Consider the following 12,990-nt stretch of genomic DNA (forward strand, 5'->3'; position numbering starts at 1 on the left):
CCTGAGCTTCCTGCGTTCAGCCCTATAAATACCATGCCTGGTGTGGAAAGAATGCACGCGCTGCTGTTTACAACCCTGCGCTCCCTCCCGCCTTATCTGAGTAAGCCTGGGTGTGCAGCCCGAGGTGACAGCAGCCACGTCACCCTGAGCACAGCACTTTGGGCTGCTGTGGGCGGGGCTCTGGGCTGTGGCAAGAGCCTCCTCACAGTCGCAAATTCCCCCAGAGCCTAATTAAAGAGACGCTTTCTAGGGCACACCTCTAACCGGTGATTTGTTTCCAAAATAGCTTCGACCTTATCAAGAGGTTCATGACTGCCTTGCCTTCATGAGGACAGGTTGTTCCCTTGGGACAAGTAGAGGTAAAAAGGTTTCCCTGTGGAGATGACTTGTGACCAAAAGGATCTGCCTCTTCTAGACTTGTTTGTGTCAGATAGTGGCATCTGCAGAGTCCAGTCCTGCCAGACACTTAGGAAATGAGATGTGCCACTGTCACAGGAGACGAGACGATCCTGCCAGACTGGTTCTCTTCACGTGAGGACTTTGGGAAATTTGTCACTTCGCAATGTTAGGACTGTCATTAGTGGGAGTGACTTCATAATTCCTTCCTCTACTTATTACCAGAGCTGCACACACCAGAATGAGTTTCTTGTTGTTCTTGAAATTTCATGACTGTGATGTCAAGTATTAGACTCTACTGACAGTAGTGTAGCAGCATCCCAGCACAGGCTGGCTGCTGGAAGGAGAGAGCAGCTCAGCAGCTGCATTTAGGATGATGCAGTTCAGAAAACAGCACATAGATACAGAGCTGCAGTTTGCATCATTATCTGCTGCCTGAAAGGCAGCTCGCTCTCTCCCCCTGCCCAAGGAAGGGAAGCCCGCAGCTGATGAAACTCCCTGAAATTCGATTCCTAACGCCACCCAGAGCTGCCTTGACGTGGCACATTCTTCCCCCCGCCCAAAGAGCCACGTTCAAATTATTGGCAGCAGAGCTTCTGGCGGACTCCAGGCAGCTCACAGTGTGGCAGAGCCGAGCCCTGCCAGGCAGCTGAGAGCCCTTCTCTTGCCCTGGAGCCAGTCTCACCCTCTCAGTGCCTACTCCTCCCCTCCATGATACTCTGCTTTGTTGGCTGTTGTAATCTGTGGAGCTCTGGAGTGGCCACTGTACTGTGGCCTGTGTCTCAAGGAGCTGAACAAGTCATTTGGCAGAGCCCAGTCAGAACAGGTACCTGTCAGCAAGTTGTGTCTAGTATCTCTCAGAGTCTGGGAAGGAAGAAAAATGTGATTATGCAGTCTACACCAACCAAAAGCTTTCACAGTGTTCTTTGTGACCCTTGGCATGTTTTCTCTCCCTTCTAGTGAGGGCTCTAACAGTAGACTGTTTATGTATCAATAGCAATTGTTATGAATTAGTGCAGAGTTCTCAAAGAGGCCACCAAAAAGTGTGCCTATGCAGCTACTGCTTCCTTAAATCTTTTATGACAGGAGTAGTCTTCCTTGTGTACTCCTGAGCTGCTGATAAGCACAATGCAATGGACTGCTACACAGAGGGAATCATTAAGCCATTTATAAAATAAATCCTGGGGTGTGGGAAAGAGGGAATAAAAATCACTGTCTTCTCACTGGAGGGGAGAAGGAACAACTGGGCTAAGCTACCACATATAAATTACACAGTAAGGGCAAGGCCTGCAAGTGCAGCCAGAGTAGAACCACAAGTTGAAGGTTTTATACACAGTGATTAGACAGGGGTTCAAGCCAAGGCTTAGCTGCAGATTCCCTGAGATAAGCTGCTGCACTTACAGTTGCTGCTTTTATAGGAGGAACAAAATTACTGAGCAGTGATGGCATGCAAATACCTATGGCAAGAGGTGTAGGTGACACTACTGTGCAGCTTCTAGTAGCACCAGGCAGGCAGAGGCAGGCTTAGCTGCCACAGCTAAACAGGCTACATCTACACAATTCATGAGTTCCAGTTCCTCTTAGACTTGGGATGAAAATAATTTACTAGACTTTTTGGCATTAAAACCTGACAGGCAGTATAAAAAAAGCACCGATATTTAAAAACACTGATTAAAAGCACCGATTCTTTAAAAATACTGGTTATTTAAAAATACTGATTATTTAAAAACACCCAGTGTGGCTGAGAGTTAAGGAGGTAAGGGCTTAAAGAAAAAATCTAAAGTTCTTGTCACACCTTCTTTGGGTCGTTTTGTACTAGATCCTGCTGGAGTCTTGGGCTTGTTCTTTGCCTTAGCAGGAGATCTGGAAGCCACAGCCTTTGCATTGGGAGCTGCTTCTGGAGCCATGGGAGGGCTGGGCTCCAGGAAAGAGCTTTGCAGCTCCAGAGCAAAGTGGTAGTCCATGTGCTCAGGGAATTCCCACACCAGCACGAGCTGGCCACACTTCTCACAGCGCTGCTGGTCCCCTGGAGAGGCAGGAGGCAGCAGGGTGAGCTCAGGAGAGGGTGGCAAATTCTGCTCATTTCCCTCCACAGCTGGCTGGAATTTCAGAAGGGTCCTGGAGCTGGGTGGAGTTGAGGGTGTTTGTGTGGCATCTGATGGCAACTTCTCCCGGCGAAGCCTCTTGTACAGAGAAGTAGGGCTGGCATCGCTGGGATCCTGCTTCACAGGGGACTCCAGGTCACTCTGTACAGAGGCAAGTCCAACAGGCAAGCCAACAGCAGCTCTCTCCTGGTGCTCTGGGGAGCTGGGCACAGCTGGCTCTGCAGTGACAGCAGTGGGCAGGCTGGGTGCTGCCACTGCCTGTGCCAGCTGCCTCTCTGCTGCCTTTTGGAAGAAGGACTCAATAGCGCTAGCTGGTTTCTGCCGAAGCTCTTTGCTCGGGCTCCTAAAAAACTTGACCCCAGCCCTCCCACAAGACGTGGAGTTTTGGCTGGTGGTGGCAGTGCCATCAGGCTGGGCATCACCTGTCAGGAAGGTGGTAATGCCTGTAGAGAGGGTGACAGGCTCCGAGAACTTGCTTGCTGAGAGTTGCACTGAAATCAGCGGTGGAGACCTGCAAAGGACAGACCAACATCAGCTCAGACACCAGCCTGGAAAGCAAGAAAGCTTTTGAGGTAAGACTTATCACAGACAGGGGAACTGTAGTATCTGGCAAGGGCTGGGACAGATGTTTGCTCTGACAAAGTTAGTATTGCTACCTCCAGAACAGACACAGCAGGCTGTGCTGGGCAAAGCAGAACCCCTCTTTCCAAAGCAGCAATTCCCAAAGGAAGGGCATTGGAGCAGGAGCAGCCAACTGTCAGCCTGGACTTTCAGTCCCCTGCAGGCTGAAGCTGCTGTAAGATGAGAGCACGCTGAAGGAGCAGCAGCCTTGTCAGAGTTTAACAGACAGGACCTTCTTGCCTTGACTGCAAAGCAGAAGGAAGGAAGAAAATGCTAAAGGAGTTGTGCACTTTTATTTTTCTTTCTGCCCCAATGGCTTCCTCACAAAAAGCTTTGTCCTTAGGGTAGGACAACAAGGCTTAGCTTATTTCTTTGGCCCAGCAGGGCTAGGACAGCCTCACTTCAGCTGGACAAAGCCCAGCCAGTGGCAATCCTAACTCCAAGTACAGAAGTGTCTCACCAGATGTGGGGCTCAGAAGAGGCCAGGCTGTCCTACTGCTAAAAGGTCTCTGCACTCTACTGTGAGGCTGCTGGGAATCACTTTTCCTGCCACTCAAATTAACTTGAGTTCCTTCCCAATAGGTCTCTGGCTCGCCCAGTACCTCCCACATCAGAACCTGACAGAGGTGACCCACGTTGCCCCACACTCACCACGCTGCCTGGTGAGCCCCAGCCGCATTGCAGGTTTGGATGAGGGTGAAGGCGTCGTTGCACATTTTCTGCGCGTCATAGCGGGACAGGGCACACAGACGTGACACGCGGGTGTCCCCTTGCTGCCGGATCACTACCATCAGCTGCCGGGCCACGCGGTGGTTCTGCCGGGAGAGCAGAGCTGTGCTTCCAGCGACTCCTGCAGGAAGGGGCAGGAACAGCCGAGGGGACTGTTCCCAGCCTGGAGCCCTGCCCAGCCCTCCGCCCCCTGCCATCTCCCGAGGGTGCGGTGGGACATGTCCTGCCCGGCCTGATTGCCAAGGGATGGGATACACAACAAGCGCTTGCACAGCTGTGCCACGCAGGATGGGAAGCAGCTAGTCCTTGCTTTCCCTCAAAGGCATCTCCACAGTTTTTTTGGCCCCACTGCAGTGCAAATGGTGGTGGTGGATTGCTCCCATCCTGGCCTGCAGCTTACTGTCCAGATAGGAGCACAGTGCTCCCTCTCACAGCCCACGGGCACTCCTGGGTCAGCAAAGGGCTTGCAAGGGAGCAGCAGTGCAGCAAAAGGAAGATGCAGTAGCTTGCAGATCCCTGCATCCTAAAGCATGGGACAAGGACTGTTCTTAACCCTGCAGTGTTCTGGGGCAAAACCATCCTGGCCCAGCCATGCTCCTGCACACCTCTCTTCTTGGGACACCTCAGCACACAGGCACACATCTAAGGGCGAGCAGATTCTTCCCCTCCCAGTACCACCCTCAGCCTCCCGCAAACCACTCATGGTGCAAATGTGCCTCCCTGTGTCCCTGTGCCTCCCCTCCTTACCTGGCTCCTGTCCTTATTCAGTCTGGACTCCAGCTCCAAGGCCAGCTGCAGGAGCCAGTGCTGCACCTGGACAATGCAGGGGTAACAGACAGGTTGGGCCTTTACTCACAGCAGTACCACAGAACAAGGGGAATGCTGGGGGGGGGAATCAGACTGGAATGGACAGACTATTGTAAGGCCCCATATCTGTAGCAGACCTTGAGAAATCAGTCCAGCTGAGATTCAACAATGCAGGGAATAACATTTTAGATATCTAAAAGCCCTGCATTACTACTAGACTTTGCCAAATAACCTACATTCCCTGTCCTGGATTTCTCTTTCCATCCTCCTACAGCTCAGTGGGAACTGCCCCCCACCCATTAGCTAAAGTGCATCCTTCCTCTTTCTTTAGGCTAGTTACCTTCCTTCTAGCAACCATGCTCTTGAAGCTTGGCACTGTGAATCACTTTTGAACAGCACAGGCCCAGTTTTGCACATGGAAGTTACAACCAGGACGGACCTTTTTGTGCAGGAGTTTGTGAATGCATTTCTGTCAACAGGGACTTCCAGAGCTCAAACCACCTTCTCACACTGAGCCTCTAGTCTGAGTTTCAGGGCATAATTGTGCAGAAAAGCAGCAGTTTTGCAAGCTAGTCTGTTTTTAGTATTCTTATTTTCTCCAGTGTGAAAACCAAGCCTTATGCTAGATGTAGGCTTCTCCTACCGCCTTCTGTGTGGCCAGGGCTGACTTCCCAGGGAAATTCTTGCTGCAGCCAATAGACTGGGGAAGGTACCGGTTTTTGACAGGTTCCTCTTCAATTCCTCTGCACAAGTCATAGAGCCAAGACCTGAAAGCCACAGGGAAGGAATGAGGTTAAGGCAGCTACAGACAGGCAGGCATCACTGGGCAGCACGTCAGACTCCTGCTGAGCCCTGCTTTCAACTCAGTGCAAGCTGTCACTGTCTCACATCCTCAACTCTACAGTCACAGCCACAGCTGAACAGGCAGGAGTCTATCAGGCCACAACTGTCTGTTAGAACAACTCCTCCACCTCTTCTCCTGAAGTGGCAACAGTTCACCAATCTGCAGGGGTGTCCAACCGCTGTTCCAGGCCCAGAAGTTGTGTTTCTGGCTCCAGCCTAGCCTTGTAATTTCCTCTATCATGAGACTGTCAAGACTGCCCTCTTTCCAGCCTGCAGAGAACCAGCCCTTTGACCCCATCCTTGGATGCTGTAGAGGAAGGCTGAGGCACTGGCTGACAAGCAAAATATTATCCTGGGGAGGGTGCCTGGGAGCAGGCAAGACTGGAAACATGCTGTGGGCCTGACAGATCAATGCTTCCCAAAGATATCACTGAAGTTTTACCTTCAAACCTTTCCTAATCACAGCAGAACAAGGTTCTGTGACTGAAAGGAAGTCTCAATTCCTGCCAAGAGCCAAGTTGTGGTGAGTGGTTCATCATTACCCGGTTTTGTCTCCAAAATGTGTCTGGAGCTCAGTCTCACTGAACTGTGTCAGCTCCCCAATGTATTCCACTCCCAGGATGTCTGTGATAGCAGTGCCAAGCTTGCCTCCCAGGTTACGGCTACGGCAGAGAAACACAGAAAAAACACAAATGAAGCATCATGTGGGGACTGTGACAAGTCTCATTGCAGCAGCTGTTCCTAGATAAGGACAACTAGAAGCTGCTAGGAACTAGCAGGACAAAAGGAACACCTGGCACCTGGCTCTTCTGCTCACAGTAAAAGGACACAGAGGAGTTGATGTAGGAACTGCTCCTTAGATTTCTCAATTTTAGTGCTTCTCCCTCAGCTCCATCTGATCCCAAACCATGCTCTGAAGAATGCCTCATATACAGCTTCCTTCTTCCTACACAGACAGGACCCTTTCCCACACACATCCCTCTCCATCCCTTGCAAGACACAGAAAGCAGAGACCAGCAGTGCAGGTCTCGAGAGCAGGACAGGGATCCATTCCTCTGGAGCAGCAGTGCTGGTAACACTTCCCTATACCAGGAAAAGTACTTGTGCACAGTGTGGATGCTCAAAAGCAAACCACATCTGCTCTCTGTGAGGACAGCTGTCAGTCACACATAGTCAACAGCTATGGCCTCCTTGCTCACAGTTGCTTCTGGCTTACACCTATGCACCCCAGCAGACATCCTGAGCACAGCCTTACCCTGGGAAAGGATGCCCACAGGCTTTTGGACTGTGGTCCATTCACCAGCTGGGCTGTACTTCCCAAGCACACTCCTCCTGAACTGTCACTCACAGCCAGGAGAGATCACTGGCAGCATTCCCTGTGTTTGTTGGGAGCGTTGCCAAGCAGTTGGTGTGGAGCTGAGAGCCTCTGCTGGCTGCTGTCAGCGAGCTCACACTGCTGTGCTGGGGAGGAGCAGCAGCTCCCTGGTACTCACATGCTGCTGACGGGCAGCTGGCTGAAGAGCTGCGGCACAAAGCGTGCAGACACCAGCGTCTGCCGGTTGGGCTTGTTCAACCCACAGGCCAGCTTTGCCAGGGTCTGTAACACAGAAAGGGGGAAACTCTGTTAGTACACACTGTGCACTAACGTGACTCCACCTAACAGCTTGTGCTGCATCACCTCTAAGAGCTGCCCTGGAATGGCTGCTAGGAGTATGTGCAGGGTGCACCCCTGCTTGCTCTTAGGCAGTATCCACCTCAGGATGTGACATGCACAAGCTGGGCACTCTGAAAGCAAAGCTGCTTCCAGGCTTTAGTTCTGTGAATTGCTGGACTCCTGCTCCAGGCAGATAAAGATCTTTCATCTGTTGTGGTTGCTATAGTTTTCCATCAGGCAAGCATGCCAGAGCTTCCACAGCATGCCCATGATCCTCCCCCAGGCTATGTCTCTCACTATGCCTTTTTCCTTCATCTTCTGTGTTTGTCTTGCTTTTTCTCAATGTCACTATTTTAATCTTCTCTCTGTGAGGTCTGCAACAGCACAGTGCTGCAAAATGAAGCCTTTAAAATGCAGAATTGCTAGCCTGGAAGGCATGCTCTCCTATACAGCTTCCTTTCCCACTCTAAGCTACCACAGGGTCAAAAATACACAGACCATTTAGCTGGGTGTTTGAGGTTTTATTGAACAACTCTTAATAACTTTCTCTTTCAGTGCTTTGCCACACTTCCTGTAACTAAGCAAAATTTCTTGCCTGCCTATTGAGCTGACAGCCCATTTTACAGGCTTACATACATTTGAAATCATTTCTAGACAAAGCAGATCCCTTTTCAGATGCCCAATCACTGTTTTTCTTGTCTGGCTGGAGACTTCCAAGTTTACCCACCTCATAAAGTGACGTGCTGCAAGCGAAACCAATCACTGAGACTTCATGGGGAGAAATCATTTACTTTTTCTGACACCTTCTGTAAACTGCACATGCTGAAACAGGATTTGGCATTTCTACAAGAGCACTTATATTACTGACTCGTCCTGCTGCTTGTCCACAACAACTCCAGGCTACTTCCTGACTTACTGTGACTCAGCCAAAATCTTGCTGGTTGCTTTTTTTCTATAAACCACAAAAACAGTCAATGAGCGTAAGAGGAGCATAAGAAGTGCTGTTTGGTGATTTCAGACTGATTCTAAGCTTTTTCAAGCTCAGAATTTTCAACTCTAATTTCATCTCAGAACTTTCACAGCCCAGGCCCCAAGCCCCATCTGTGCAGCACCTGAATTCATACAGCTGTTCCCTCTCTGTAGGCTTCACTGAAAATACTGGCTCTTAGGAGACCTTGGAAAGATCCCCCTAGGATCCCACTCTGAACATCCCAATTTGAGGGCACCTCACTGAGCAAAATCGTTATGGGAAACAGTAAAGTTTTCTTCAGCTACATGCATGCATGCCCTTCAGACAACTTCAGCCATGTTGTCTGCTACCGTGTCATCACCAGGTTACTCAGCTCAGGGTGAGGTGTGTCAGAAACTTTAAGGTTGACACCTCACATCTGTAGTCTTTCCTGCATATTTGGCCACTTAGGCTGTCAAGGAGGGCACATAAATAAATGAATTGGGCATGAGTGGTTCTTGAGAAAGCCATACTGTTATCCTTCAGGTGCTTCCTAATTTTCTGGTCTCATTCATCATCTGGGCTCCTGGTGCACCTTAACAAGGTATTTCATTGGGAAAAGCAGTTCCTTGGGAGTTTTCTGTAGAAAAAACACAACCATAAAGCAGATAATCTTCACCCTGAGTTTCAGGCAACAGTTGTTGTAGCCTGAGAATGGTTTTTACTGACACAAATTCCCAGCAACTCAGTGGCAGAAGACCAGATTGGGGCACTGAGGTGAGCTTTTCCTCTTTCTGGTGAGTCAGTGTTTACCCTGCAGGCCATGGGGATTTGGGTGATGCTCAGCCAGCTGCCCAGAGCAGCCACAGGAGCTCTTGGTGCATGACAGCAGCTGCAGAAACAAACGGACTTTGCTGACTTTGATGCTGTAGCTACAGAGGGTTTCCTGCTGGGTGGAAGGTGGGCTGGTTTGCTGAGAGCACCTCTTTTGCTCTGCACAAAAGGTTTGTACTCACCAATGTGAGCTGGCTGTGGAAGCACAGCACAGTGTTCTGCACAGCCACAAGTATGCTGTGGTGATCTCTGCACTGTGCTTGCTGCTACACATACACAGTTCTTCAGGGATAGCACAGTACATCACAATGTGCTTACTTTATCAAAAAAAAGAACCTGGTATAGAAAATGGAAGCTGGGAGAAGCTGCTAGAAGTATCAGGGAAGTTCTCTGTTACTCCTGACTACAGAAAGCAAAAAGGGAAATTGAACATAGCCTCCATTAGAAATTTCTACACCAGTGACGTTCCTCAGCTAGCTCATTTCTGCCTCACAGTCTCTGCTAGTTTCAGACTAACCCAGTGCAGAACCAGTTCCAATCCCTGTGTACAGCTGGCAGTAGTACCAGCTGTTTCTGCAGCAGTCAATGAAATATATCTTCCTTGAACTCCAAAGCATCCATTTAGTCTCCATTTTCTTTTTTTTTCTTTTTTTTTTTAAGTCATAGCTTGCCTTTATAAAGTCATTACTGTATAAATAAGCCCCTCTTCTGCAGAGCAAAAGGGATGTCTCAGCAAACCAGCCTGCATTTCACCCGGCAGGAAATCCTCCGTAGCTGCAGCATCAAAGTCAGTTTGTTTCTGCAGCTGCTGTCATGCACCAAGTGCTGCTGTGGCTGTTCTCAGCAGCTGGCTGAGCATCACCCAAATCCCCATGGCCAGCAGGGTAAACACTGACTCACCAGAAAGACAAAAAGCAACCCAGCTCACCTCAGTGCCCCAGTCTGGTGTTCTTCTGCCGCTGAGTAACTGGGAATTTGTGTCAGTAAAACTGGCTACAGTGACTGTTGCCTGAAACTCAGGGTGAAGATTACCTGCTTTATGCTTCTGCTTTTTCTACAGAAAACACCTCCGGAGAACTTAAACCCCTTTTGTTCCTAGTGAGCTCACTCATTAGGGTGCACCAGGAATCCAGGCAATAAATGAGAGGATTGCTGACTGCCTAGGCCACAGCTCTGGGGAAACAACTCCTCCCACTTCCACATGTCTTATAATTTCTCTGAAGGTGTGATCACACATGGTTGCATTCCCAACTCGGTTCATTTTCTGTACAGGAGACTTGTCAGTATAGGAGAGCATCTACAGCATGTTCTGATGCTGCAGCCCAGAAGAAATCAGGCTGATGTGTTATGCACATACCTTGTTGTGCGAGATGCCAGCTGAACACCTGAATCCGGTAGCTTCTTCCACTGCCACCCTAATTTCTTCCACAATTACTGCGCCCATGGTCAGCAGCAGGTCAGGACAGTCTGGGTTATCGAAAGACAGCGACGCCAGCCACTCGTCCAAACCACGCTGCCGCAGCTCCTCTAGAAAAGGACACGAAAGGGATCTCAAAGGGACACGATATGGCACTTCTTGCTGAGCCCAGCAAAGGGACCCGCAGCAGCCAGGCCCAGCCAGCAGCCGCAGGCTTCCGTAAACGCATTCCAGCCACAGGGAGAACGGCCGCTTTAAAAGCCATTCACGGCGGAAAACGCAGGCCCCATTTACCACGCTCTCGACTGGGGGGAGTCAGAGCAGGCGGAACGGGCCGTTCCCGGGGGGGCGGGGGTCGGTGCGTACCCTTCCCGCGGGGATCAGCTCGGAGCGGGCCCTTCCCGCCGGGCTCGGGGCCGGGCACTGCGGGCAGCCCCTGCACGAAGGTGCTGGGCAGCACCGTGGCCGCCAGGGGGCGCCCGCGCAGCTCGCGCAGCCGGTGCCGCGCGCTGCCCGTCAGGTCCAGGTACGCCTCGTCGATGCTCGCGCGCTCGATGGCGGCGAAGCGCGACAGCACCTGCATCACCTCCGCGCTGGCCTCCCGGTACCTGCCGGGCGGCGGGCACGGGCTCAGCCGCCGCCCCGCGCCACCAGGGAGGCCCGCGCCGCCGCCACCCCCGGCCCCCGCTCTCACCGTGTGAGGTCCGCCTTGCCCCGCGCCTGCGGCACCCGGGCCAGCGCCAGCTCGGGGCACAGCGCCCGCGCCTCCGACGCCCACATCCCGCGGGACACGCCGAAGGCGCGCGCCTCGTAGCTCACCGCGATGATCCTGCCAAGACACGGAGGTGAAGCGCAGGGCGGGCCCGGCCCCGCGGGGAGCGGGGTGGGACGAGGAGCCGGGGTCGCCGAGGCGGCTCGCCTACCTACCCGCCGCCCTGCCACTCGGTGTACTGCACCACGGCGCAAGGGCGGCCGCGCAGCTGCGGGTCGAGGCGCTGCTCCACCTGCATGAAGAAGCAGTCCATGTCTACCAGGGCCACCACGCGCTCCCGGCCCCGAGACATCCCGTCGCCGCCACCGGCTCCCGCCCGACTGCGTGAATGATTGAATAACCGCCTGCTCTGTGGGGTGGAGAGCCCCGCCTCGCCCCGCCGCTTTGCGGTACCCGTACTTCCCGCGTGGGGCACGCCGGGAGTCGTAGTTCTCCAGGGTGCGGTGGGGCGTGCGCGTGTCCCCGCCGCGACGGTGCGCGGCGCCCGCGTTCTCTCCGTGTCCCCGTGTCCCCCAAGGCGCATGCGCGGAGCTGCGTCCCGGCCGCCCCGCTCGTCCCTCCCGTGGGTGGCCGGTGGCGCGCGCCCGCCGCCTCCGCCATGTCCGCCGAGCAGGTGAGCGGCCTCTGCGAGCAGCTGGTGAAGGCCGTGACCGTCATCATGGACCCGGCGTCCACGCAGCGGTACCGCCTGGAGGCCCTCAAGGTACGGTACGGTACGGTACGGCCGGGAAGGGAGGGAGGGAGGGAGGGAGGGCGCCGGGCTCCGGCCACGCGGGCGCCCCGTCCGCACGGCCACGGCGCGGGCGAGAGCCTGGCGGGCCGGTCCGGGGCGTCCCGTGAAGTGCCGGGAGCCGTCAGCAGGCGGCGGGGGCCGGGCGGCCGCGTGTGCCCGGCGTGCTCCGCCAGGGATGGGGCTGCCGCCTCCTGCCCCGGTGTGTAACTGCGTGTGCGCGTCCGGCCCTCCTCCCCTAGTTCTGCGAGGAGTTCAAGGAAAAGTGCCCCATCTGCGTGCCCTGCGGGCTGAAGCTGGCGGAGAAGACCCAGACGGCCATCGTCCGGCACTTCGGCCTGCAGATCCTGGAGCATGTGGTCAAGTAAGTCATCTCGTCCCGTGATGGGAAGGGTCCCAGCCTGCCGCCACCCCGCTCTGGCTGGGATCTGTGCCCATTCCGGCACCTCCCACCCCCGGGAGGCACTTTCAGGGCGCAGGGAGTTTGTTCTGCAGCAGAAGGCAGTTGCAGTCCTGCTCTGGATTTTTTTCTTATTCTGTAAAAGAAAGAGAGGAGAGAATTGCTTTCATGCAGGTTGGGAAAGTGAATTCACTGAGCCGTAGGACAAGTTAACATCAAAAGATGAAAACAAGCGCACTGGGTTACCAGTAGGTCTTTGCAGAGGTCTGTCATTGGCCTCCTGCTAACAAAGAGGCTTTGTATTAGTTCAGTTCTGAGATTCCTTTCTCTGCCGCCTCTACAGACCTATTGCTTTGTGCTTTTGCTGCTGCTTCTGGTGTCTGTTGACCTCGGTGGGGCAAGCCCATTTGCCAGCAGCAGTTTTAACTCAGCCCTTTCATTAAGGGATTGGGTGCTGCCAGAGGCACGGAGCTGGTAGTGTCTCTAGGTAAAGAAGCAATAGTTCCTTGAGAATTAAGTCAGAGATCCTTACAGATGTTTTGACTCGGTTTCTTTTTTGTTTGTTTATTTTTAACAGATACCGTTGGAACAATATGCCTCGCCTAGAAAAAGTTTACCTAAAGAACAATGTTATGGGCCTCATATCCAGTGTAAGTACCTGCTGCCCCAGGCTGTTCTGAAATGTGAGAGCAAAAGTAAAAATTAATCCAGTTAATTAGCACAGAGGATCTGA

At 52.9% G+C, this 12,990-nt stretch overlaps 2 protein-coding genes across 3 annotated transcripts in view; one reads left to right on the plus strand and one right to left on the minus strand.

The window, feature by feature from the left end:
- Positions 1-2,053: 2,053 nt before the first annotated feature.
- On the minus strand, positions 2,054-11,497 carry POLH (DNA polymerase eta). The gene is made up of 10 exons (XM_063151801.1): positions 11,283-11,497; positions 11,050-11,184; positions 10,722-10,963; positions 10,296-10,465; positions 6,995-7,098; positions 6,044-6,163; positions 5,302-5,425; positions 4,599-4,664; positions 3,774-3,937; positions 2,054-3,012 (listed from the first exon to the last, which is right to left on the minus strand). Exons 1-10 carry the CDS (start codon positions 11,417-11,419, stop codon positions 2,145-2,147), a joined length of 2,130 nt encoding a protein of 709 aa, XP_063007871.1. The 5' UTR covers positions 11,420-11,497; the 3' UTR covers positions 2,054-2,144.
- A 176-nt stretch (positions 11,498-11,673) lies between these two features.
- XPO5 (exportin 5) overlaps positions 11,674-12,990 on the plus strand; it is a 29,677-nt gene continuing 28,360 nt past the window's right edge. Inside the window, exons 1-3 of one of the 2 annotated variants that reach the window (XM_063151797.1) lie at positions 11,674-11,830; positions 12,100-12,221; positions 12,835-12,907. In XM_063151797.1, coding sequence (XP_063007867.1) covers positions 11,726-11,830; positions 12,100-12,221; positions 12,835-12,907 — 300 coding nt within the window. In that variant the 5' untranslated portion in view covers positions 11,674-11,725. The remainder of the gene's footprint in view (positions 11,831-12,099; positions 12,222-12,834; positions 12,908-12,990) is intronic. The other variant, XM_063151796.1, reaches the window with a different exon arrangement.

This window comes from Melospiza melodia, chromosome 3 (genome assembly GCF_035770615.1).
Source record: "Melospiza melodia melodia isolate bMelMel2 chromosome 3, bMelMel2.pri, whole genome shotgun sequence".
NCBI classification, from domain to species: domain Eukaryota; kingdom Metazoa; phylum Chordata; class Aves; order Passeriformes; family Passerellidae; genus Melospiza; species Melospiza melodia.

Excerpts from the sequence above, each read along its gene's own strand:
- POLH (XM_063151801.1), bottom strand. The coding sequence starts at position 11,419 with ATGTCTCGGGGCCGGGAGCGCGTGGTGGCCCTGGTAGACATGGACTGC. Across the intron at positions 11,185-11,282 it reads ACCGAGTGGCAGGGCGGCGG|GATCATCGCGGTGAGCTACG; the intron begins GTAGGTAGGCGA and ends GTGTCTTGGCAG. Across the intron at positions 3,013-3,773 it reads GGGGCTCACCAGGCAGCGTG|GTCTCCACCGCTGATTTCAG; the intron begins GTGAGTGTGGGG and ends TGTCCTTTGCAG.